This window comes from Doryrhamphus excisus, chromosome 11 (genome assembly GCF_030265055.1).
Source record: "Doryrhamphus excisus isolate RoL2022-K1 chromosome 11, RoL_Dexc_1.0, whole genome shotgun sequence".
NCBI classification, from domain to species: Eukaryota; Metazoa; Chordata; class Actinopteri; order Syngnathiformes; family Syngnathidae; genus Doryrhamphus; species Doryrhamphus excisus.
The window spans coordinates 13,225,441-13,248,704 of NC_080476.1; the positions used below are offsets into that span (position 1 = coordinate 13,225,441).

The 23,264-nt window shown below is 44.0% G+C and overlaps 3 protein-coding genes across 3 annotated transcripts in view; all 3 read left to right on the plus strand.

Moving 5' to 3' along the window:
• pdlim4 (PDZ and LIM domain 4) overlaps nucleotides 1–2,048 on the plus strand; it is a 30,202-nt gene extending 28,154 nt beyond the window's left edge. Inside the window, exon 7 of the mRNA XM_058086677.1 lies at nucleotides 35–2,048. Within this exon, the coding sequence (XP_057942660.1) occupies nucleotides 35–239 (205 nt within the window). The 3' untranslated portion in view covers nucleotides 240–2,048. The remainder of the gene's footprint in view (nucleotides 1–34) is intronic.
• Nucleotides 2,049–3,761: 1,713 nt separating this feature from the next.
• On the plus strand, nucleotides 3,762–11,943 carry LOC131138070 (solute carrier family 22 member 4-like). Its single transcript, XM_058086660.1, has 11 exons — nucleotides 3,762–4,466; nucleotides 6,569–6,751; nucleotides 7,434–7,537; nucleotides 8,367–8,521; nucleotides 8,590–8,761; nucleotides 8,837–8,963; nucleotides 9,026–9,126; nucleotides 9,291–9,505; nucleotides 10,322–10,504; nucleotides 10,698–10,833; nucleotides 11,054–11,943. Exons 1-11 carry the CDS (start codon nucleotides 4,260–4,262, stop codon nucleotides 11,124–11,126), a joined length of 1,656 nt encoding a protein of 551 aa, XP_057942643.1. The 5' UTR covers nucleotides 3,762–4,259; the 3' UTR covers nucleotides 11,127–11,943.
• A 1,897-nt stretch (nucleotides 11,944–13,840) lies between these two features.
• On the plus strand, nucleotides 13,841–22,529 carry LOC131138327 (solute carrier family 22 member 4-like). The gene is made up of 12 exons (XM_058087153.1): nucleotides 13,841–14,083; nucleotides 16,862–17,044; nucleotides 17,222–17,325; nucleotides 17,471–17,625; nucleotides 18,126–18,297; nucleotides 18,388–18,524; nucleotides 18,853–18,949; nucleotides 19,017–19,231; nucleotides 19,670–19,852; nucleotides 19,932–20,067; nucleotides 21,246–21,309; nucleotides 22,479–22,529. Exons 1-12 carry the CDS (start codon nucleotides 13,877–13,879, stop codon nucleotides 22,527–22,529), a joined length of 1,704 nt encoding a protein of 567 aa, XP_057943136.1. The 5' UTR covers nucleotides 13,841–13,876.
• Nucleotides 22,530–23,264: the final 735 nt, after the last annotated feature.

Consider the following 23,264-nt stretch of genomic DNA (forward strand, 5'->3'; position numbering starts at 1 on the left):
CCCATCTTTCATCCTGTGTTTTTTATTTTGGCAGGGGCACCATCGTGAAGGCACGGGACAAACTCTACCACCCCGAGTGCTTTGTGTGCGACGACTGCGGCACCAACCTCAAGCAGAGGGGGTACTTCTTCATCGAGGACAATCTGTACTGCGAGACCCACGCCAAGGCCCGCGTGCAGCCCCCGGAGGGCTACGACGTGGTGGCCGTCTACCCCAACTCCAAGGTGGAGATCGTCTGAGGTGGAAGGCAGGCAGAAGCATCTAAAGAAAGTTCTACTGAGCGTCGTCCTCGCTGAGCGCCGTCATGCAGGAATGCTCATCTTGGACCACTGGGATCTCTGTGGGACTGGGGGGGTGGGGGGGTCCGTGATTAGCATTCCTGTAGTGAAGCGGCATCAGGCCATGACGCTCTTTCTGCTGCACGCTAACACTTCCTAGCTTCTTCTTGTCCTGTTGGTCGGCGCCGAAGCATCACTGGGAGCGGCGGTGGAATGTCAGCTCAGCTTGGCTGAACTTTAACCTGAGCTAAAGGGCTCCATATGCAACTATGCAACTATGCTAGCTCCACCTCGGCAAATGTAAACAAAACACTGCAAGGGCAAAGTCTAGCATTCCGCCGCATTTACCTTCTCTCTTTTTCCCTTCCATGTGAAAAGCTAGTCTGAATCATGCAGCTTAAAATCAGTCATTGAAGCGTTGCAGATTACACGTACGTAAATATCCACACTTCCACTCCCACTGAAACACCCAGGCCCAGCTTCCTCATCCGGTGGCCCGGAGAGCGGTTATTTTATTTACGAAGGCGTGCAACTTCGGAAGAAATGTTCAGTAATGTTCAAATAACGTTATGTATTGTATTGAAATCACTATTAGAAGTATAAATACATTTTAGAACAATAAATATTCTACACTTTTTTTAATTAAAATAGAAAAAAAAATGTTTTTGAGATAACACTCAAATCTTTATTTGTCATATAAATTCTATAGCAATAAATTAGTTTTATATGATTTACTTACAAATAAAATAAAAGAATTATTATGAGGGAAATGCATAGAATCCGCAACATGAAATCATAGCAAATCTGTATTTTTAATCATTTTATTCATTAATTTATTTTTTATTTCACAAATAAAATGATTGTTATTGAGGAAATGCATCAAATGTGCAACACTTTTGGCCGGCTAAAAAGTATTAATAATACCAGTAAATAATAAAAGCCTTATTTTCGGATAAATTAAAAAAAAACTGCAAGAGAGGTCCCTCCATAGGTGCTGCTGTTTTGGCTAGCAACAGATGTGCTTTTTGATGTGGGAGTTAGTTTATTGAGACACGGCATCTATTGGAGCGAAGGCCGCTATTTGAGGAAATACAGGACTGGCATTGTAAATAAGGAGATCTTCCATCTGGACCTTCACGTCCGGACTAGCGTCCATGCAAGCTAAAGGCCCGAGTGACATCATCACTGCTGCATGATGTCACCACCCTCGACAAAGGCTGATGACTTTCAACAACTTTATTTTTCCGTGTGTGCAATCGGTAATCTTGTAAATTGTAAATGTTGAACATATATATCGATATCGTCGCCACACCTGGCCGTCGCTGTTGTACAGAAACGTGTTGGCGAGGCGAATCGTGTGCGCCTTCTCTTTTTCTTCGTTCTTCCACATTAACTTATTGCTCTGCCAACGCTCTAGGCTTGGGTTGAGGATGTTGGGATTTGCTGACCCATAAAAGGAACAAGGTGCCTGACGGCGAGCGCAAGTGCGGGTATTAAGTGCCGTGTGACCGCGGATTCTTCCCGGCGATGTTGTGTTCGTGTAAAAGTGTTTGTGACAATCCTACACTCCATCAATCCAGCGTTTCCAGGTTTGGATAAGTTGTGATATCGTCTTTACAATGTGAATACTAACAATGCTTGGTGAACGCGGCGTCCCTCAGGGCTCCATATTAGGTCCGCCTTTCATTTGCTGGTTGATGCGCTTACACTCTGAATGTTTTGAATTCTAGAAATGATTGTTTGCCAAATAAAATCAATATTTTCATTGAATGTGTGATTAATATTTCAACTATTTTCATTATCCTATTTTAAATTTACCATATTTGAACATAATCCCGGTTCGGTGAGGGTAACTGCACCGGGATTTCAGTACGGGAAGGTAATCCCGTATTGAAAATCTGGAAGCTGGAACCTGGAATTCTTTTGGTGGGGTTAATCGAGGGCATCTCATCACACAGAAACACTTTTCCTTTTCCTTATGTTTGCAGCAGGCCCAGGTGTTTGGGGGGGTGGGGGGGTGGGGCATGTTCATGGCACATGGCAACAATTGAAGCGTTCCTGTAACGAGAAGCAGGCGTCCGGAGGCGACCCGGCGCCTCATTAGGCCGTGTCGTGCGCTCAATGGCCGTTTGTTGCACAGCCCCGTTTGGGAAGGTTGCCAGATTTAAACGAGAGGTTTGAAAACCCAAACACGCTCCGACAAGCGGGAACGTGAGCTGATGATTTACTGGAAAAGTCACATGACCTGATGTGATCCTTTCATTTTCAAGACACATGGGAGGAGACGGGTGTGCAAAGTGCAGGCCGTGGGCCACAGCTTGCTTTGCGGTCGCTCTGCTGCACGTTCTAAGAAATAATCAAATGAGCTAATTCTGCCATATTTACCGTGATGCTTTTGTGATTCTGTGATATTAGATGACGTCAGACTCATAGTAATATGCCTGAGCACAGGGGTATCCAAAGGGTGGCTCGCACCCCTTTACTGGCCGATGGCACATTCTAAAAAGAGAAGTTCAGAAATAACAAAAGAGCAAAAATCATATTTCAAAAAAAGTCAAAATACTAAGAGGAAAAAGTTCTAACATGGTTATTTCTCAATAACCACATGATATTACTATTTTAATCACTTTGATTATACATATTTCAATGTAAATATACTTGCGACTATTTCCCACAATATTAATGACATTATGGGGACGCCCTGTCATGTGATACAATGAGAAAGTGTCTCCAAACTTTTTTGTGGTGCCGAACATGCAAATTGACTTTCAAATAACAGCTGGTGGAATGGAATGAACATTTAGTATTATGCATGTACAAATACTTAGTTGCCCGCTTAATCACCTTAGCTGATTGGTTAGACACAAGGAGAAGGGGCGGGGCTATTGGGGCCTATGCCACCTAAGGACGAGGTATTTGAATATGTTAAAGGTGTTCATATCCAGTAAATGTGAACGCAAACATCGACTCACGAGAACATGTGAAATTCACTAAATGCAGCTTTGGCACCACCGTGTGGTCAACAAGGGTCAGTGCAACATAGGGCGCCTCACCTTTTGTGGTAATTGCAGTTAAATAATCCAAAACCACTCAATTTGCATTGTAAACAATCTCGTCTGCTTTCTGTGTTTTAACTCTTCTGGTGTGTTTTTTGTCATTAGTGACAGCACGAACAAGAACAACGATGTCGACACATTCAAATATTCGGGGCTCAATTTAAAAATGCCAGTTTTACAGTAAAACTAAAAAGAATATATCATTTCAGCCAAGAACACCGTATATAGTAAACAGTCCTTGTATCCATCCCTCCCATTGGACGTCCATCCGGACGCTATCGATCCATGACATATCGATCTGTCCACCTCTATCGTCCTCTCGTGGTGGAATGGACACGATGCCGGAAGCTGCCACTCAAACAACCTACACTTGCGAGTGTAAGCGAACGCCTCACAGTGTCACTAGTGGTGACTTACGCCGAGTAATTGTATGGGATGATGAAATGAGCGACCCTCCTGTGCGTACCTGAACGCCTCCCAGACGCGCCTGAGGCTGCTGGTGTGACGGACCTGAAGAACCAGCTCCCTTCCGACCTCTCCTCCCTCCTCCTCCCCCTTCCTCCCCTTCCTCTTCTGCTCTCTATCGACCACACCGACCGACTTGCGAGGACGGGCCGCCCCGCCGACTCTTTTGATGAGTCAGCACTTCCAACTGACAAAGGGAAACTCCCTCACAAGCCAACTTGTTTTCTCGCTTCTACGTCCTCTCTCCCGGGGTCCTTGTCGCCCCCCCCACCCATCCTTACCCCCCACGACTGACACGCAAATGGAACTCAGGTGAACTCCGGCAGGTTTTGGGCCATGCGGGTGGGCAACAGGGCGTTTTTACGCACATTGACTTCCAAAGCCGTTTGCTTAAAGATGGTCTTTTGGGACGGGGGGCATGACAAGCTTTGTTTCTAGAGGAGGACGGTAAAGGACAAGCATGCAGACTTACCCGGAAAGCATCGCCTTTCTGGGGCAGTTTGGCCGCTTCCAGCAGATGGTCTTCTTCCTGCTGTGCATCAGCATCGTCCCCAACGGCTTCGGCGCCTTCACGCTGGTCTTCTTGGCGGACACGCCGAGTCACCGCTGCCGGGTTCCGGACGTCAACCTCACCGACGACTGGCTCGACGCCGTCATCCCGGTCCGGGTGAGTCGAGACGCAGCACTCAACCCGTAAAGCGACTTCCGGGAACAACATCCATCACCCCGACTGATGCGTCCCTTCCCCAAAAGTCCGGATGACTGTATAGACGCCAAAACACAGCCGAATTAAGTGAAACAGCGGGACATTTACAAAACATCCACCCGATCGGCGTGTTTGAACACATTTGCATGGAAAGCGCGTAATGTTTGCGTTTTTAAATGGAATTTGGCAGAGAGTTAGCGCTCCGGGCCACTTTGTGAAACAAAAAAACAAGCAGGGGGATTCTTTGGAGCCTCGTTGAGCAGGGTAAGACATAAGGACAAAACATGTTTGGATCTGCTTCACAAGTACATGACAGTGCCGGAATAGTGCCAGAACAGCGCCCCCTGGATGCACAAAAAAAGAAACAAATCCAAAGAGGCATATGGAATTGATTTCCTGCCTGTTTTTGATTCAAGAACAAACCGAGATGACCTTCCCGGGCGCATGTGAGGAGACGTTAAGAAGTTAAGAAGTTAAACTGTAATACAAAGTGAATAAAGCCATTTGGATTCATGCTTGGCGTTAGCGGCGCTTCACAGCATGGTGGTGCTGGGGGTCCAAACAAACGCTTCCAGGCCAGGCCCGCATGGTCAAATAGGATGCGACTTACACACTAGCTGAAACAATTATTATTCATATCAACTTCACCGTTTTAACTTTCTACTTGAGTCATCTTTGTTCGAACATTTTCTCCAACTTGCTTTCCCAAAGTCCATTTAGTTTAGTCTTTCTCATAATACGGTAAACCTCGGATATATCGGATTCAATTGTTCCCACTGGTTTTGTCCGATATAAGCGAAATCCGTTATATGCGTATACCGGAAAATGTCCGTTTTACGCATATATCGGATTTATATCCGGTATATGCGTAAATCGGATTTTATCCGTTATAAAAAGGCACTTCCTTGACTATGTTTCCAATGTACCTGGACGCGCAGGCAACGCTGCAAACGACGTCGTATAGCGGCCTGTCACGATTCGGCGAATCGGAGCGCCATGATGCAGCCATCCGATATATGCGAGGGAAATTTAATGGAAATGCATTGGAACGGGACTGGAGATTTTGTCCGAAATAGGCGAAATCCGTGATAAGAAATCCGATATATGCAATGAATTTTTATTGGAAATGCATTACAGAAAAATCGGTTCTTTTTTATCTGTCCGTTGTGAGCGAATTTCCGATATATCCAAGGTTTCCTGAATTGGGACTTTTTAAAAAAAACTTTCTTTTTTTATATTTTATTTTCTCTTATTTCAACTTTAAGCTACTAAAATAATTTTTCCTCATAACATCACAAGTATATTATCGTAATTTTGCAACTTTTTTTTTAGGTAAGAACAGTTTTTTGTCTTCATATTTGGACTTTATTCTTGTCACACTATGGGATTTTCTTGTTGATTATTTTTATTATCTTTTTATTTTCATTTTTGATTAAATTCTTGTAGAATCATTTCAGATTTGGTCATTTTTGCTCATTTTTGATAGAAGTGTTTTTGTTTTTTTCAAATGTGCTGCAGGCCAATAAAAAACACGAAAAAAAGACTCCACGTCATGTAGCTGAATAACAAGCGTTAGGCTCCATTTTAAGGCTGTAAAACCCATAACAATAGACTTTATATTCTTTTCTCAGACAGGCAATAACATTTTCTTTCATTTTAAACACTCAGAGTTCACATTTTGTTTGAATTTTAATGATCTGCTAGCTTGAAGTTAGAAGTTATGAAGCGACTCAGGCACGAAGCACACAAGGCGAGGTGGCCCTGCACGTGTCTTTAACACGACTATACAACACCCTCTACTGGTAGCAGTAGTAAATACAACAACAGAAAACTGATAGATCTCTCAAATACACCACAAGGAGGCAGAACACAATGCACTCTATAATAAGCTGTTAAAAGTACATTCAAATTGCAGTCTAAAAGCCCTGGAACAGCCAATCCATGAAAGGTGAACCACAATGTAGCGAGGGAACACGATACATCGAAAGGTGAACCGCCATGTAGCGAGGGAACACGATACATAGTTGCCATGCGTGCTAACCTTGTCTCCGTGTGGCATGGAGGTGGTCAACGGCAACCCGGTGCGCAGCAGCTGCACCAGGTACCGCCTGGATGTGGTCCGGAACCTGTCGGATCAGGGGTACAGTCCGAATCAGGATGTAAACCTCACCGCCCTGGAGGAGGAGACGTGCAAGGACGGCTGGATCTACAGCAAGGACATCTACCAGTCCACCATTGTCACCGAGGTAAGAATGGCTTCGCAACATAGAATTGGGTGGATGTGTCCGTTGGGGCAGATCCAGACCAAAGTCTGGAGAACCCATTCTGTCAAACCAAAAGAGGTAATTGGGCGGTGTGTTGCCGTTTTAGGAATATTGGCCATGTTTCATTCCTTTGCTACCAAATCCAAATTGCACATACGAGACCAGGGGTGTCCAAAGCCTGCAGTTGTGGGTATTTTATTAGCCCACGGCAGCAATTATGGAAATGACAGTAGTCATTTAATTTTACAAGAGTAAAGTGGTCAAGTTGTAATAAAAAATGACTTTTTAGTTGGAATGTTATGACAAAACAAACCAAACAACAAGTAAAGCTGTAAGTAAGTAAGCTGTAAGTTCTAGTCTTATGATAATAAAGTCAAAATATTACGGGATAATCTGTTTTTAAAAAGCAGCAGAACAAGAAAAAACAGCTGTCAATTTTTTTTTAGTTCAGAATGAACTTGCAATATCATGAGGAAAATAATGTTATTTTATTGGCATAAAGATGAAATAATAGCAATACTAGCAATACTAGTCACCGTGACAGCCCCAGCGCCAGACTTTGATGGATGAGTGTGATGAGTCGCCAGCAGTGTTACTTTCTTTTGTCGTTATTTTGAAGACCCCACAGCAACGAGACTTACCCTGGTTTACGTCCGTCTTTCAGTTCGACCTGGTGTGCGGCGACAAGTGGAAGAAACCGTTCACCACCACCATCTTTTTCGTGGGCATTCTGGTCGGATCCTTCTTCGCTGGACAGCTCTCAGACAAGTACTGCAAAAATAAACAAATAAATAAAAATAGAATTACTTTGATAATGATATAGGTACTATGGAGTGCCTCAGGGCTCTATCCTGAGTCCAGTTCTATTGTTGTTCCTCCTGCTCCAGTTTATGCAAGGATAGTTTAGAGCAGGGGTGGGCAAACTACGGCCCGGGGGCCACATCCGGCCCGCCAAGTGTTTGAATACGGCCCGCCCAATCTTTCAAAAGTATTTAATTTAAACTCAACATACAACCTGGCATCATGGCCTGAGCCAACCTTTTGATGGTTGTATCAATTTCGCTGTTTGACATGGTCTGTTGTTTACAAAGTGCTCCTGAAAAAAGAGACACAAGCACATAATAATTTAAATAATAATTATTATATTATTATTATAACTATTATGATTATTATATTTATTATATTAATACTAATTATTATATTAATTATATATATTAATATAATGGTTATTATTTTAATTTTATTTAATTATTATAATATATATTTTTTTTAATATTTAAATATAAATATAAAATAATAAATAATAATAGCAGATTGCATGACAATTTTACAGATACAATAATACCAGGTGGACTGTTACGTGTAAAATATATTGTCTGCCCCCCCCCCCCGGAAATTTTGTTATATCAATGCGGCCCGCGAGTCAAAAAGTTTGCCCACCCCTGGTTTAGAGGATACAACATTGTTTTTTCTAATGTCGTATTGCAACAGAAAGTGGTTCTAAAGAGTTAAGTCAGGGAATATGCTTTCCATACTTCTATGTTTACACATTGACATATTTCTATGTAAGCTAAGTACACAAGCATTTGTCCTACAGGTGCGGCAGGAAACCCATCCTCTTCGCCACACTGGCTCTCCAGACCATCTTCACCTTCATTCAGGTTTTCTCCGTGTCCTGGTCGATGTTCACCGTCCTCCTGGTCATCAACGGCCTAGGACAGATGTCCAACTACATGGCTGCTCTGGTGCTAGGTAGCCTGCCTCTGGCGTCCTACTCTGGCCGACGTTTTCCCACGCCTGCGCTTGATGTTTGTGTGCAGGGGCAGAGATCCTGACGGGCAACGTCCGCCTGCTGTATTCGTCCCTGGGTACTTGTTTTGGTTTTGCTGCAGGCTACATGCTGCTGCCTCTGTGTGCGTACTTTGTGAGGGACTGGAAGTCGCTCTTGCTGGTGTTGTCCGTACCCTGCGTGGCCTTCTTGCCTTTCTGGTGGTGAGTGAATCTTTGATGAGTGTCTGGGCGATCCGAGGTCGGCCCGAGCTTCTGTTTCCCTCCGTGCGGATGCAGGTTCATCCCAGAGTCTCCCCGGTGGCTTCTCTGCCAGGACCGAGTGGAGGAGGCGGAGGACATCATGAGGAAGGCGGCCAGGATAAATAAAGTCCAGGCTCCTGGTGCCATCTTTCAAGGCTACAATGTAAGAGGACGCCCATCTATGCTGGAATGCAGGAAGTGGTCACACCCGCTTCCATTTTGCAGGGGGCAAGGGCCAAGACGGACCCTAAGGAACCCCACAGCATCTTGGACCTGGTGAGGAATGTCAACATCGCTGCCATGACTGTCGTTCTCTGCTACGTGGCGTGAGTACACAAACTTTAAAGTCATGTATTTGCAAGGGTATTTTGAGTGGTAAGACTGAATCCCAATTGTTGTTGATTTCTGGGAATGGTTGTTTATATTTGTCTATATGTGCCATGGGATTGGATAAGCGGCACATGACTACGTTCCCACTTCCCTGTCCTAGTTTCACCATGTCGGCGGGATACTACGGCATCTCCTTCAACACGACGCAGCTCCACGACAACACCTACGTCAGCTGCTTCATCTCGGCCGTGGTGGAGCTGCCGGCGTACGTCTCCAGCTGGCTGGCGCTGCGTTACATCCCGCGGAGGCTGTCGGTCATCGGCACCTTGGTGCTCGCCGCCATTCCGCTGTACCTCATGCAGCTGGTGCCCGAAGGTAAAGCAAGAGTTGGGCGTTGGGAAACTGGGGGGAAATTTGGACAGATAAATAAATCACATGGCCCCGGCACAAAAGCATCATTTAAGGAGAAAAAGTTGTCATTTTAGGACCAAAATAAATGATTTTAGTATGAGGAAGTTGAAATATCCAAGACAAAAGGCATGTTTGAGGTTTGCAATACTGTATTACAAATAAAGTTGACATTTTTCAGGAAATTAGAAAAAGTTAGAATAAAATCCAAAAGTGCTTATTTGCCCCCCACTGCTACCCCAATTGTGGTCAATTAGTAAAAGTTATAGCACCGTGGCGAGAGTGCTTGTTCAATTCCTCTTTTCAGCTCAAACCACCAATTTCATCTTTCATTTTACGTTTTCAAATCCAAATTAGATTTTCAAAGCGTTTTGTTTTTATTTATTTATTCATCTACTTATGAGAAGAAAGTGTACAAGCAGAAAGCTGAAATCGTTGATTCGTTGACTAGAGTCCCAAATATCAACTGGGATAAAGAAAAACTATTTTTTTTGTCAAGAAAAACTAATATTTGACTACATTTTCTGGCAATATTCAAAATAACTACAGCTCTGGATGGAAGCCATTGTGTGGTCATAGATATGGTCATAACTTTTTAATAGTTAGCCTATTTTGATATATGTACACTCCATAGGAATATACATGTATGCTAATGTCAGCAGCTATGAAACGTTTACCGTGTAAAGCTTCCACAGAGAGCAACCCCCTCCCACTCCCACCAACTCCATGGTCATAAGCAGCGTTCATATTGCGACACATTGAGTCATCCTGTTCTTTTTGCAGGTTATTTCGGCCTCTCTCTCTTGTTGGAGATGGTGGGCAAATACGCCATCACCATGGGTTTCGGCCTGATGTTCGCCTACACCACCGAGCTCTACCCGACGGCGCTGCGGAACACGGCGGCCGGGATCTGCAACACTGTGGCACGGCTGGGAAGCTGCATCACACCTTACCTGCTGGAGCTGGGTTGAGTCCAAGCAGAGGAAATAGAGAGGAAGAAATTAAAACATATTCAATATGAAGACAAAAAAGTAACATTATGCAGAAAAAACAATGTCATTTTAGTAGCATAGAGTTATATATATTCAATATGAAATGAAATATTCCACCCCTCCTACATAAAATGGTCTGCGTCAACTGTCACCTGTGGTCCACACAGGGTCCTACTCCAGGTTCCTGCCATACATCATCTTGGGGAGTCTGGCCATTTTGGCTGCCTTTGCCACAATTTTCCTCCCGGAGAGTTTCGGGCGCCCTCTACCCGACACCATGCAGGACATGCGCAGGAGAGAGCGGTGCGTCACCTTGAAAGGAGAAGTGCACTCTTTAAAAACATTCTCCCCATCGGCTATTAAAACGCTTCACATAGCAACACAGCACAGAAAAGAAAACGACATCCAGCACGTCTTCATGGCGTCAACATCCCACAAAAAGTCTTCTATATGTAAAAAGTCCTTTGCATTTATTTGCACATTGAAATCCATGATAATGATCACGACCGTGTCTTCCTTGCAGCATCAACTGTCCCTGCCTTCCAAAAGCCGAGACTCCTGTGACTGTGGTACTCATGGACAACCCCAAAGCATAACGTATACTGCATGCAACTACTCTACTCAGGGTGTCACTAATGGTGCCACGTAATCATGGTCCGGTACGTACATGTGCCTTGCTTTTAGGGTCAAGTGGGGTCCTTTTTGGGTATAGTAAGAGAACAAAAACAGCAAAACATGAAACCATAGTTTACATTTGTAAACATGCTTCTATGAATGAAAGCCAACCCGGGAAAACATTACAGAATCGTTCAGTTCAATACTTGAGCCTTTTTAATAAAAAGGAATGAATGCGCTGCAGCGATACCTGCTGTGCATTCATAAAACACTTTTTACAGCACTTTTGGAAGTGGCAATAAAGATAATTAATCATCATTATCAAACGTTCAACGGCATTTCGGTTTCACCACCACACGCGTTGTTGTGTTGAAGTTCATAGTGGTCATGTTCGCACGGGATGAATATGAACAGGTCACCATTTCAATTTTCAACTTGTTCAAAGTCGAATCAAAGATTGACCTTGTTTTTAACGAGAACTATGACATCCGTCACCACAATATTGAACATCAAGTGTTTTTCTTTATTTATGCTTTTTAGCTGTGCATGTTTATTTCTTCACACCCTGCAAAGAACAAACAACAAATTATTATATTGCTATTTTAGCAAAAAACAAACCAATCCTAAGTAAGTGTAGAAAAACAGCCGCTACAAATGCACTGAGGACTTTTATCATGTGAAGAGTCACATTGTCCCATATTGGATGCACTTCACTCTATCATAGTGTTTCAACATATGTATATTACTTCATAAGTCATTTGAAATTTGGATAATTATGTTTTAAAATTTGAAGTTGAGCCCCAACAATGGGAGGCGATACCGCATGTCTATATATATAGCCTGTAGATGTAGACTATATGATATAGACTATAGAATGACTTTTGGGTTAGAGTGTCTTTCCATTCATAGCCTGTATGGAACGGTTCAGATGCGTCTATTGTTGCACCCCTAACCACATGACTATAGCCCTCGGGTCTCGCCCGCTTTCTCTCGACTGGGCGAACCCCAGCCAACGAACCGCACGAGTGAAAGGAAGGTTACAAGTAAACTATCATTTTACGCCAATCCATCAGGAACCCACAACCACGCCACTACAGCATGCTGAATTAATCACGATTAGCCCGGTTAGCCTATCTAGTCGGGCTAAGGCTGGTCGCCCGGTTGGTGCCCGACCAGCAGCACTACACACCTCCCATGTTTACAAATGTTTTCCCGTCTTCTGACATTCCATGCAGGTAAAGCTGTATTATATGTAGTATGTGCTGAAGGTGCTTTTTCAGGTGATTTATGGCTTCATGCGCACAAAGACAATGTTGATGAAATATTATGGATGCTCATCATAATGGTCATGGTTTGGTTCAATGTTTTTTTTTTTGCAACTCTCAGTGTTGATGTGGGCTTTTCATATCAAGTGTACTATGTATGTATGTATGTATGCAGTATATATTTTTTACAGGTTCAAAACGCAAGACAATCTCTCAACGGACAACGTCTTTACTACATTTTGTTCAGGTGCTGAAAGCCTTAAGCAATCAATCATCAGGGTAATAGAAAGTAAATATAGTATATAGCGTATACTGTGTGCATCAAAGATGCGTGTAAGCTTCCTCTTTCCCAATTACATTGGAAATGAAAATTAAAAAGAAACATTGTGTTCGCCATTGTGGCTTCTCTTTTATTATTTTACATTTTTGGTGGGACATAGGTAGGACCCAAGGATCAGGGCAGGACAAAGTGTAATAGTGGTGGGACATAGGTAGGACTCAAGGATCAGGGCAATTTTGACACTACAGCCCTCACAATCAAACTCCAAAAAACGCCAACAGTGTTCCATTTACATAACTGACTTGTATATTAACCAATCTACAACCGGATTATTATTCTAGCAGCTAACACGGAAAACTATTTTTATCTGGCGGACTAACATGATGCGTCGCTGAGCATCACTAAGCGCAACATCGCTAAGCGTCGTTAAGCATAACGTTGCTAAGCGTCACTAAGCGTAATGTCGCTAAGCGTAATGTCGCTAAGCGTAACGTCGCTAAGCATCGCTAAGCGTAATGTCGCTAAGCAAAACGTCTCTAAGCATTGCTAAGCGTCCCCAAGCGTCGCTAAGCGTCCCTAGCGCTCCATTTAGCTATCAAGACTCAACAAGATGCTGGTTCGCCGTCAGCATTTTTGACCTGAGGACTGGAGCACGCACTCCGCTGCATTTAAAATGTTTCTATTAATAGCTTTTTCTTTTTGCGAAATTGCTACTGATTTTTACATTTCTGCCTTTGTTGTTTGTTTTCTTCGTTTGGTTACATTATATTGCTGCCAGCCAAAGGAAAAACAGCCATGGGCCACAAATGGCCATGGAGCCACACTTTGGACATCCTGTTTTATGGATAGCATGTTCTATGTTGTGTTTATGGTGCGGTGTGTTTTTGGTAGTGCACGGAAAAAAAAGAAAACATAGAAGAAGGAGCACATGCAAGGAGAAGATGAGGACAGACAAGGAAGCACCTGAAGAAAACAGGAGTGGAAGGACAGATTGACAATCCAAGCCACATGGTGGTTGGAGGAAGGTTTTGATCACTGACTATATAAAACTGGTTATAAAAAGGCGGAGCCAAGCGCCGCCCGTCTATACTTGCTGACAACTTAGAATCCACATGAACTAGATGAGGAGCGCAGAGACAGAGAGGAGAAAAGCTGAGCAGAGAAGAAGGTTGGCCCAGGTTGCAACATGAGCGACTACGATACCAGCGTGGCCTTCCTGGGACAGTGGGGGCGTTTCCAGCTGATGGTCTTCTTCATGCTCTGTTCCACCATCCTGCCCAACGGACTGAGCGCCTTCTCCCTGGTCTTTGTGGTGGACACGCCCAGACACCACTGCCTGGTCCCTGATGTCAACCTCAGCCAAGACTGGAGGGAAGCTGTGATCCCAATGGAGGTATTCCACTTGGTCTTCTACCAATACAGAATGTAGAGTGTTCAATATTCTCACTGCTGCAGCAAAAACTGTTTGCAACCTTTGAACGCCACACTACACTGGATGTCTTTACTGGGTCAAATTGGATATTCCATGAGTTGCTACCGAAGCTACAACTGAAAACTGAACAACTAATAGAAAAGACACCCAAAACAAACGTATTCGGCATGAAAAACACAGAACGCAGTAGAGTCCAGCAACATCAGCGAGCAGTTGAGCGGTCGTCTCCATGCCTTGTTTGCATTGAGTTCAATCTGATGAAGTGTTGCTTCAGAGCACGACCAGATAACAGCAGTAATGCATGATTGTAGAACTTGTCATAAAATAAGCACATGTTGGAATGACACAAACAGCCCTACCCATTGTCATCAAGATCCTCATGTGACAAGACCAGTTCTTCAGAAATAGCGGGGCGGGCCCAAATGGAGGTGGAGGTTTCAGAGGGTTTGTTCAGATATTCTTTGGTTATGTAAGCAATTGTTGCAGCAGCTCTGATTGTGGCCGAGGTCCCACACAATCATGGAGGTGAACCTGCCGGATGCCTCAAAAGATGCAATATCTGTGGAATTGTGCTGCGATAAAACTGCCCATTCAGAGTGGTCTCTTATCAACCTATCATCCTGTTGAATCAGCACGATGCCAGAGGTGCTCTCCGACACACATTTAGACTGATTTTCCAGATACGTCTTTTGCGTGAATACTAAATGTTTGACAAATGGGAGCAAAAACAAGCGTTGCATTTCTATTTTTCTTCAGTATGTGTTTATACAGTATGGGCTTGAACGTTGCTGGTGCCACAAACATACAGTGGCTTGTACACATAAAACAGACCCGCCAACCTTGGAGACATTTTATGATACGCAGTATTCCCATAAAGATAAACTTTGTAGATGCACAGAATACTTTTATTAGTATAAAGGTGTATCAAGTTCATGTTTATATGTTATGTTAAAGCCCAATTAGCCAGGGGGTGCAAGACCAGACCTCTTCAAGTGCGCACCCCCCCCCGCCTGACTACTCTGTTTAGTCTCCAGTTGAGAAGTGAAGAGAATTCACCCAAACTGACGTGTGCAGATGGCCCTACGACATCCGTTTCATAATCTCCCCAGCGCTGGACTCCACACTTTATGGCTGGGATAATTCACTCATCTCACTACGATCACAAAGATCTGTCAATTCTTCATAATAAGCCGAAACCACCTAAAAAAAAATCACTTATACAGTCCTCAGTAACAATACTGAGGACGCTTTTATATCAAAGAAGGCTCAAGAGTGACAAAAGTGTCTTTATATTTTTAAAAGACAAGGATTTCATAGAAGATTACAAGAAATTAGAAGCAGAAATAAGATCATAAAAAGGATAAAAATCATATAATAATTAGAGATGTCCGAATACAAATTTTTTGGCTTCCGATACGATCCAATTTTTTTTCATCGTCTTGCAATCAACAATGACCAACAATATTTTGGGGTATTTGAACAAACCTTTGTGAGTCAGGTCCCTCATCCCTAATCCAATAAAAGGCCATCTAATGAAAGATAACATTGGAGACAATGTGCGTGCAAAACACTTATTTGACGTGGTTGTAGATCAATTTATGGTGTGATTTAGAATATCCATCCATCCATCTTCTGTGTCGCTTGCGTACAAGACTACAGTCCACCGCTAATAAGGGCAGATAAAGTGCAAAAACAGGGTCATACAAATACAAATCAACAGCCAGCAGGACAATATCATCTGCAAAGAGCAGAGACCCCATCCCAAATCCACCAAAGCTAATCACCTCAACACCCCTCACTGGAAACAAATACCACTTACTGCCGGCAATGCATTCCAAGCGCTGGCACTGGTCTTAAAAGGGAACGTACCACCAATACCACATACTCCTGGAGAAACCCCCCGCCCCACATGATTCCCCAAGGGACACGGTGTGAAAGGTAATGGGATCTAGTCATGTCTTGTGACCACAACTTCTATTTCAAGGTCTTTTCACTAATAACAGGCCACAGTCAACCAGGAAACAGCCGCCGTTACTTTAGTGTTTTCTGAAAAAACACAATCTAGCAAGGGTGTGATATTCCAACTGCAAGGGACGACGTGAGTTGGTGAATGGTGGTCGAGAATCTGTTCACAGTCGTCCAGAAGTCATTTTCCATGAGTCCTGTGAACTCCTCCCAAATCCAAGTTTTGGACAACCAAAGCTGTGCACGCCAACGGTTTCTGGAAGTACCGCCATGACAGACACGACCGCCTCACGGTCAGGGCTCCAATCGGCAGCCTCAACAGAGGTTGGTTGGTCGGCCTCCTCATTGGAGTGTCTAACACGTACGTTACGACTGCAGGTCTGAGGGCCCAACCGCACACTGCGGCCCAGGGTGTCTTGGTACAAAGTGCACACCATCCTTCTTGAAGGTGGTGTTCTTTATAGGCAAGATGTGACGGGACCAAAGTCCAACAGACACACGCAGGCATATACTGTATATTGTTCTGTATATTGTTACCACTCAACTGTATGATATGAATACTTATCTCTCTGCATGAACACAACATAAAACTTTGCATCATAGGCGTGAGGTGCACATGCTTTGATAATTACATCTCTGACACACACTTAGTATGACAGCCTAGTATGAATATTGATGTATTGATGTAACATGACATTAGTAAGGTATAAACTGTTTGGAAAAACATGCAAATGCTAGCTAACAGTTTGTGTACCTTGTGGTTTGCCTTTGGAGGAGGTCAACGGGGAGCTGGAGAGGAGCAAATGTCGCAGGTACAGGCTGGATGTGGTCCGCAACCTCTCCGACATGGGTGCGGTTCCCGGGCGGGACGTCAACCTGAGCAGCCTGGAGCAGGAGGACTGCGTGGACGGCTGGAGCTACAGCAATGAACGCTACCAGTCCACCATCGTCTCTGAGGTCACTGTGCTGCTCATCATGCTTCTGCACTCAGTCAAGTCGTCAGGCGTGTGATTCATGTTCAAATGCAAAGTGAAGTGATGCAGATTCGGACCAGATTGATGTTTGACTTTGCCCAAGTCTGTTTAGCCAGCCTAATGGTGCCAAACGCCGCCCTCGCTCTGCTTGCACTTCCAGTTTGACCTGGTTTGCAGTGACAGCTGGAAGAAGCCGTTCACCTCCACCATTTTCTTCCTGGGAGTTCTTGTGGGATCCTTCTTCTCGGGAGTGCTCTCTGACAGGTAGGATGCTGAAGAGAGAGGCATCGTCATCAGTCATGGCTAGCATAAAATGATAACACATAAACCTGTATATCAGTCAAAATGAAGTATTCTGTACAACAGAATAAATGCAAGGTGACGCTTTGTTGCTTCCATCCTTTTTCAGGTTTGGCCGGAAGCCGATTCTGTTTACAAACTTGGCTGTTCAGGCCGTGTTCAGCCTGGCGATGATCGCCTCGCCGTCCTGGGAGGTGCTGTGTGTTATTTTTTTCTGCAGCAGCTTGGGAGCCATCGCCAATTACCTCTCCTGCTTTGTGCTGGGTAAACACGCACACATGATGCTGTGGCTCAAATACTACACCGGTGGGTCACAAACTTTTTTGCAGGGCCCCCCACCCCCTTTTTGGAGATTCAATTATTTTTCACACACCTCCCCAGTATAATAAGTTAAAAAGAAAAAACAAACAACCAATGATAAAACCTAATTTTCAGGGAAATCCGCGCTCACAGTGCCAGGAGAGAAGTGGTTGTCTACTTCCTGTCAAAATGAAATTAGTCAGTCCCTGATGCAAGATGCTGCTCTTCTCTGTATTAAACATTTTGATGATAATGGACATCAGTCCAGAGTGTACCCCGCCTCTTGCCCATGACAGCTGGGATAGGCTCCAGCATACCCCCACCCTAGTGAAGGATAAGCAGCATAGATGGGATGGGATGGGATGGGTCTCTTGGTGTAGTTACATTGTAGCCTTGGACATTTAGATCGGACTGTTTCCTGTGTGACAGGACTGACATCACTTCTTGTTTTCTCTACTCCGCAGGGACAGAAATCTTAACGGGCAACGCCCGGGTGGTGTTTGCATCCATGGGCATATGCATTGCCTGGGCCTTGGGCTACATGACGCTGCCCCTCATAGCTTACTTCCTCAGGAGCTGGAAGGACCTGACGGTGGCAATCACTGTGCCTGCCCTGTTCTACATCCCCCTCTGGTGGTGGGCTGTGTTCATTACTAGGAAAGACTCACCTCATGGTTCTTACCTGCTGTTCTTTTGAGCTTCCATATGGTTGTGTGTCTGTGACAGGTTCCTCCCTGAGTCTCCCATGTGGTTGTTGTCTCAGGGACGAGTGGCGGAGGCCGAGAGCATCCTGAGGAGAGCTGCAAAGATGAACAGAGTGGAAGCTCCGGAGAAGGTTTTTGCTGATTACATGATATATGCAAGTCAACTTCATGTTCCTACAACTTCCTACACTTTTTTAGGTACACCTGAAAAGATGTCACTGAAAAAAACAGGTGAAAATAAAACTGCAGGTCTCTAACATAAAATATACTCGATCAGTATATTTATACGCTATATATACGCTAGCTCACATACAAAACGGTACAAAACGTAGGGTAGCTCCAGTAAAAAGGATGCACAGATTTCTGTCTGTTGTTACATGAACACTTTCCGGCAGTGTCAGTCATGTGCACGTGTCCCTAACTCTGTGGCCAGCGAGTGGAGAGCGACATGCATGATGACTGACAGCACTTGTTGCATCATAGGCAGACACATCAGAGACAACGTCTGTGCAGCGCTACACTTTCCTTGACCTGCTGAGGGGAGGAAGCATCGCAGCAACAACAATCAGTCTGTCCTTTCTGTGGTGCGTAACACACACACACACACACACACTATGTCATCTGGAGTAAAACCATTGGGCGTCTCACCAGGTTCACTTTGAGTATGTGCTACTACGGCCTGTCCCTGAACACATCACAACTTCACTCGGACCCGTACATCAGCTGCTTCCTGTCGGCCGTGGTGGAGGTGCCGGCATACAGTAGCGCTTTCTTGGCGTTGCGCTTCGTCCCTCGACGCGTGGCCGTCATCCTGGTCTTCCTGGTCGTGGCCTTGTCGCTCTTCTTCATTCAGCTGGTGCCTCAAAGTGAGTGGGAGCAGCAGAGTGTCAGTAAAAGTGCACGACTTTCAAAGCATATGGGTCATCGCTGACCCACCTACAATCTAAATAGGACAGGTGTGAACAGTCAAAGACCAGATCCAGAAGATGGTGACATAAGCTTGCAATACCACCACCTAATGGACCAAGTGCAACCGACATTATTTTCCAATCAAACATGTCAGGCCCACATTCGAGGATGAGCCCATTTGGTGGACGTTTCTGAGCACGGATTCAGTGCGAGCCCAGGGTTAAGGAAATTCTTATCTGGTCGGTAGCACGCCTGTTTTATGATGTTTTAAGACAAAAAAACATTTCTAGGGTCAGTCTACCCCAATTGGGTTGTTGAGGGTCGGCTCAGCGCTGTGCACCGTGCATGATACGGAACTTTGGCTAAACGTGTCATATTTGGTCCCTCCCCCTCAGGTGTATTGGAGGTGGCCGTAGCTTTGGAGATGCTGGGTAAATTCACTGTGACCGTCGGCACGTCGCTGATTTACACCTTCACCGCCGAGCTCTACCCGACCGGTCTGAGAAACACGGCGTCAGGGACGTGCGTCATGGTTTCCAGGACGGGAAGCTGCATCGCACCGTTTCTGATACAACTGAGTGAGAGCAATTGGGGCACGGCCATTTTGTTGTCACTTACCACTTGCTTTATTTAAAAACACAATCTTTCTTTGTACAGACGTCTACTTCAAGTACCTGTCCTACGTCACCTTCGGGTCTCTGGCCATGGCGTCCGCCTTTGTCACTCTCTTCCTACCAGAGAGCTTTAGGCGGCCTCTACCTGAGACCATTGAGCAAATGCACAAGAGACCAAGGTAGGATCTCATCTCCTGAATCAGGACCACATCATGGGGGGGTGGTTTGCAGCTAAGTGTGAAGCTTCCTGGATGAGACTCAGCACCTCTTAATCTGAGGTCCTGGTTCTCAGCCGGACAAGGGTGGCTTGCAGCCTTTGGGTTAGCAGTTAAGTCTTGCCCCGAGCTTTGCGTTTGGTTTAGCTTTGTCTTCACCACGGCCGGTAATTACTGCAGATGCTGCACCGATCTGCCCGTCAACCTCACACTGCAACCTTCCTTCACTGGTGAACAAGACCTGAGATACTTGATGGTTGCAAGTTCATGTATTATTCTCCCTGCTAGCAAAGCGGCACTACCCCGTCCACAATGCATTGCATGACCTCCACCTCATTGGTGTGTTACTTTTGGGAGCCAACGCGATTATCGTGTAACTAATTCCCAATGTTCGTGTTCTTACTCTGCCTTACAGCATGTTTCCATGCATCATAAGAAGAAAAAACTCCAAATGCGTGACAGTCTTGGAGAGCCAACTGTGATCATTTCATATGCTACAACCTGCAGGGGGCGCCATCATTTCAATCATTACCATTGTATTTGCCATCTAAATTATTCACAATCAATAAAGAATTGTAAAAGTGAGTCATTGGATTTTTTTGTATTTCTATCAATGATCCCCAACTGATGGGTCGTAACCCAAAAGCGAAGGAAGAACATTAGGCTCCATTGTACTTTGTCCCTCATTATGTGCACATTTCATTGATGAAATAGGTGCAAGAATACCTTCATCTTTGGGGGTCTATGGGGCGGTGCTTCTGCATGATGACGACATGATCTGTCTGAGGCAGAATCCATTTCTAACTGACAGTGAAAGGAGCCAATCAGCAAAGTATAAACCTCCACAGGAGAATTTCCCATGTTTTTCATTCCGTTGTTCTGAACTGTTCGGAGGCTTTGTTGAAAACGATTAGCACGTTTTGAGAAGAAGTAACGAACAGAAGAACCCTGTACCACTGCCTTCCCTGATGAAGAAATTCTGCCTCTTTCAGGGATCAAGCAGAAAAAGCAGCCCATCCGTATAAACATACGTGTAATCGGCATCTTTTGTAATTGTGTTTACAGACACCCCATCTATTTTTTTGTTTTCTTTTGAACTACTCTGTTCGTGTTGAGGGTCAGTTACACTCTTTCGCCAGTAGGTGGCGATCTGGTTCCATTGTGGATCAATTGCAGACCGTGCCTGTACGCTCTGCCCATGCGCAGGTCAGAAATAAAGGCGCCATTGGCACGAGGAAGATGCTAACGTGGTCCTCTCCGGTAATCCACAGGTAATGCTAAATATTAGTTTGCTAGTTTTGTCCTAGTACTGTACTAGGACAAGCAAATTAATATTCCAGTCAACTGTTTCGAGAATGGATTCACTTCTTGAAGCTTCATGTGCACACGAAACCACCTGCTGGCCTTGGATACAATTACAGGCGGATGTATCTTCATGTGTGATGCATTGAATGCTGATCTGTTTTGGCTCTTGGAAATGATTATGTACTACAAAAAATGTTATAACCAAATGATTAATCGACAAAGTGTAAGATAAAATATACAGTACATATAAAATACTGAATGTTTTCTTGTCCATAAATGCCATGCACCATGTGATATGGCTTGCTTCATCGTGGTTTTATGTCACCGAGCTGGCATGGGCTCAGGCAAAGTGCTTGTGTAACTAGGACAGAACATGGCAGATTTAATTGATGTTTATTCAATAATAATTTTTGGTTTGAGGCTATTTTTTTTTTTTTTGATACATCTCCACTATGCTTTAGGGTTGTGTATCTTTGACAACCATGTCACCAAGGGCCTCGTCTCTCTTGTTTTCTTGTGGCTGATAAATTTGCACAATGATCATAATTTGTGTTGGTAATACCGTAATATATTAATATTATAAAGTAGTACTATTAACCTTACCGTGGATGGGTGAAGGTCCAGTTTCATCTTTATGTTCGTGAAAGGCACGTTAATGCCTGAACATGGATGAGGTGTTATTATTGTATCCCAACTCTTTGAAACACAATAAGCACTTCACCTCTCAGTAACAATGACAAACAGTGAAAATACAGGTTATGAAATGCAAACATAGCATCTCTTAATAGTGTTGATTTGGCTTACTGATCAAGTCAAAATGTTTCCACACGGGAGAAATGTTCCTCTTTCAAGCTGGCGCCATATCTTCTCTCTCTGAACTCCAAACTAACGTCACCGTAGTAACCAAACCCTCCAAACCATCGACACACACTATCCACACGCTCAACTGGTGGCTCTCACCACAAAAGCCCACATTTTAATGTTTAAGCCTGAGGGGTTTATATCGCTGAGTGTCAGGCAAACATCACGGCAAATTCTGAACCTTTTCCCGAATCCGTTACGTGGTACAGCCGGGCAGCGAGGCTTCGGATGTCATCAATTCCGGCCCCTCCCCCCAATGAGTACTGTATGAAGTGTTAGTACAATGTTGAGTGTTTTTGTGATGTGTACGAGTGTATTGGAGACGCGTGTTACAGTAAACGAGTGTTGGCTAAGAAAGTAGTTTCTATTTAGGTGTATTTGTTGTGAAATGGCATTAAGTGTTCAGTAAAAGTTGTTTGACATATTATCTAGTCTGAACTAGCTAACTAATCCTGACAAAAGGCTCTATGTTTTGCTACATTGATATTTCTGTTGGAATGCTAATCAGTCGTGCTGTGTGAGTGAAATATGTGGAGATGTAAAATTTGTGTTATGTTAATGTTAACCTGATTTAGCTTCTGTTGAATTATTTTAGAGTCATGTGTTTTCATTTGTCTTAAGGAAGAATGTTTTGTTTGTTGACATACATTCGTTTGTTTACATAATTTGGAAAATCAGCAGTAATTTTACATGAATATTAAAAGAAACCGGTTGTGATCTAACAAGAAACATTGGAATTTTAAGAGAATAACCTTGGAATATCATGAAAAAAACAATGTAATTTCACTAGTATAAAGGGGAAATATTCAAGAAAGAAAGAAGTTGCTCCAATGAACTTATACCGCTATAAATGATCAACGTAAAAAGGCAGAGTTGATGACTGTGTGATATTTTTAAATATCTTCAAGTGAGGAATTGTATCAGACCGAACCAGAAAGGTGACCTATCTTACCCCATTCTCTCCTTTCGAAATGTTAGTCATAACATCCTGAGAA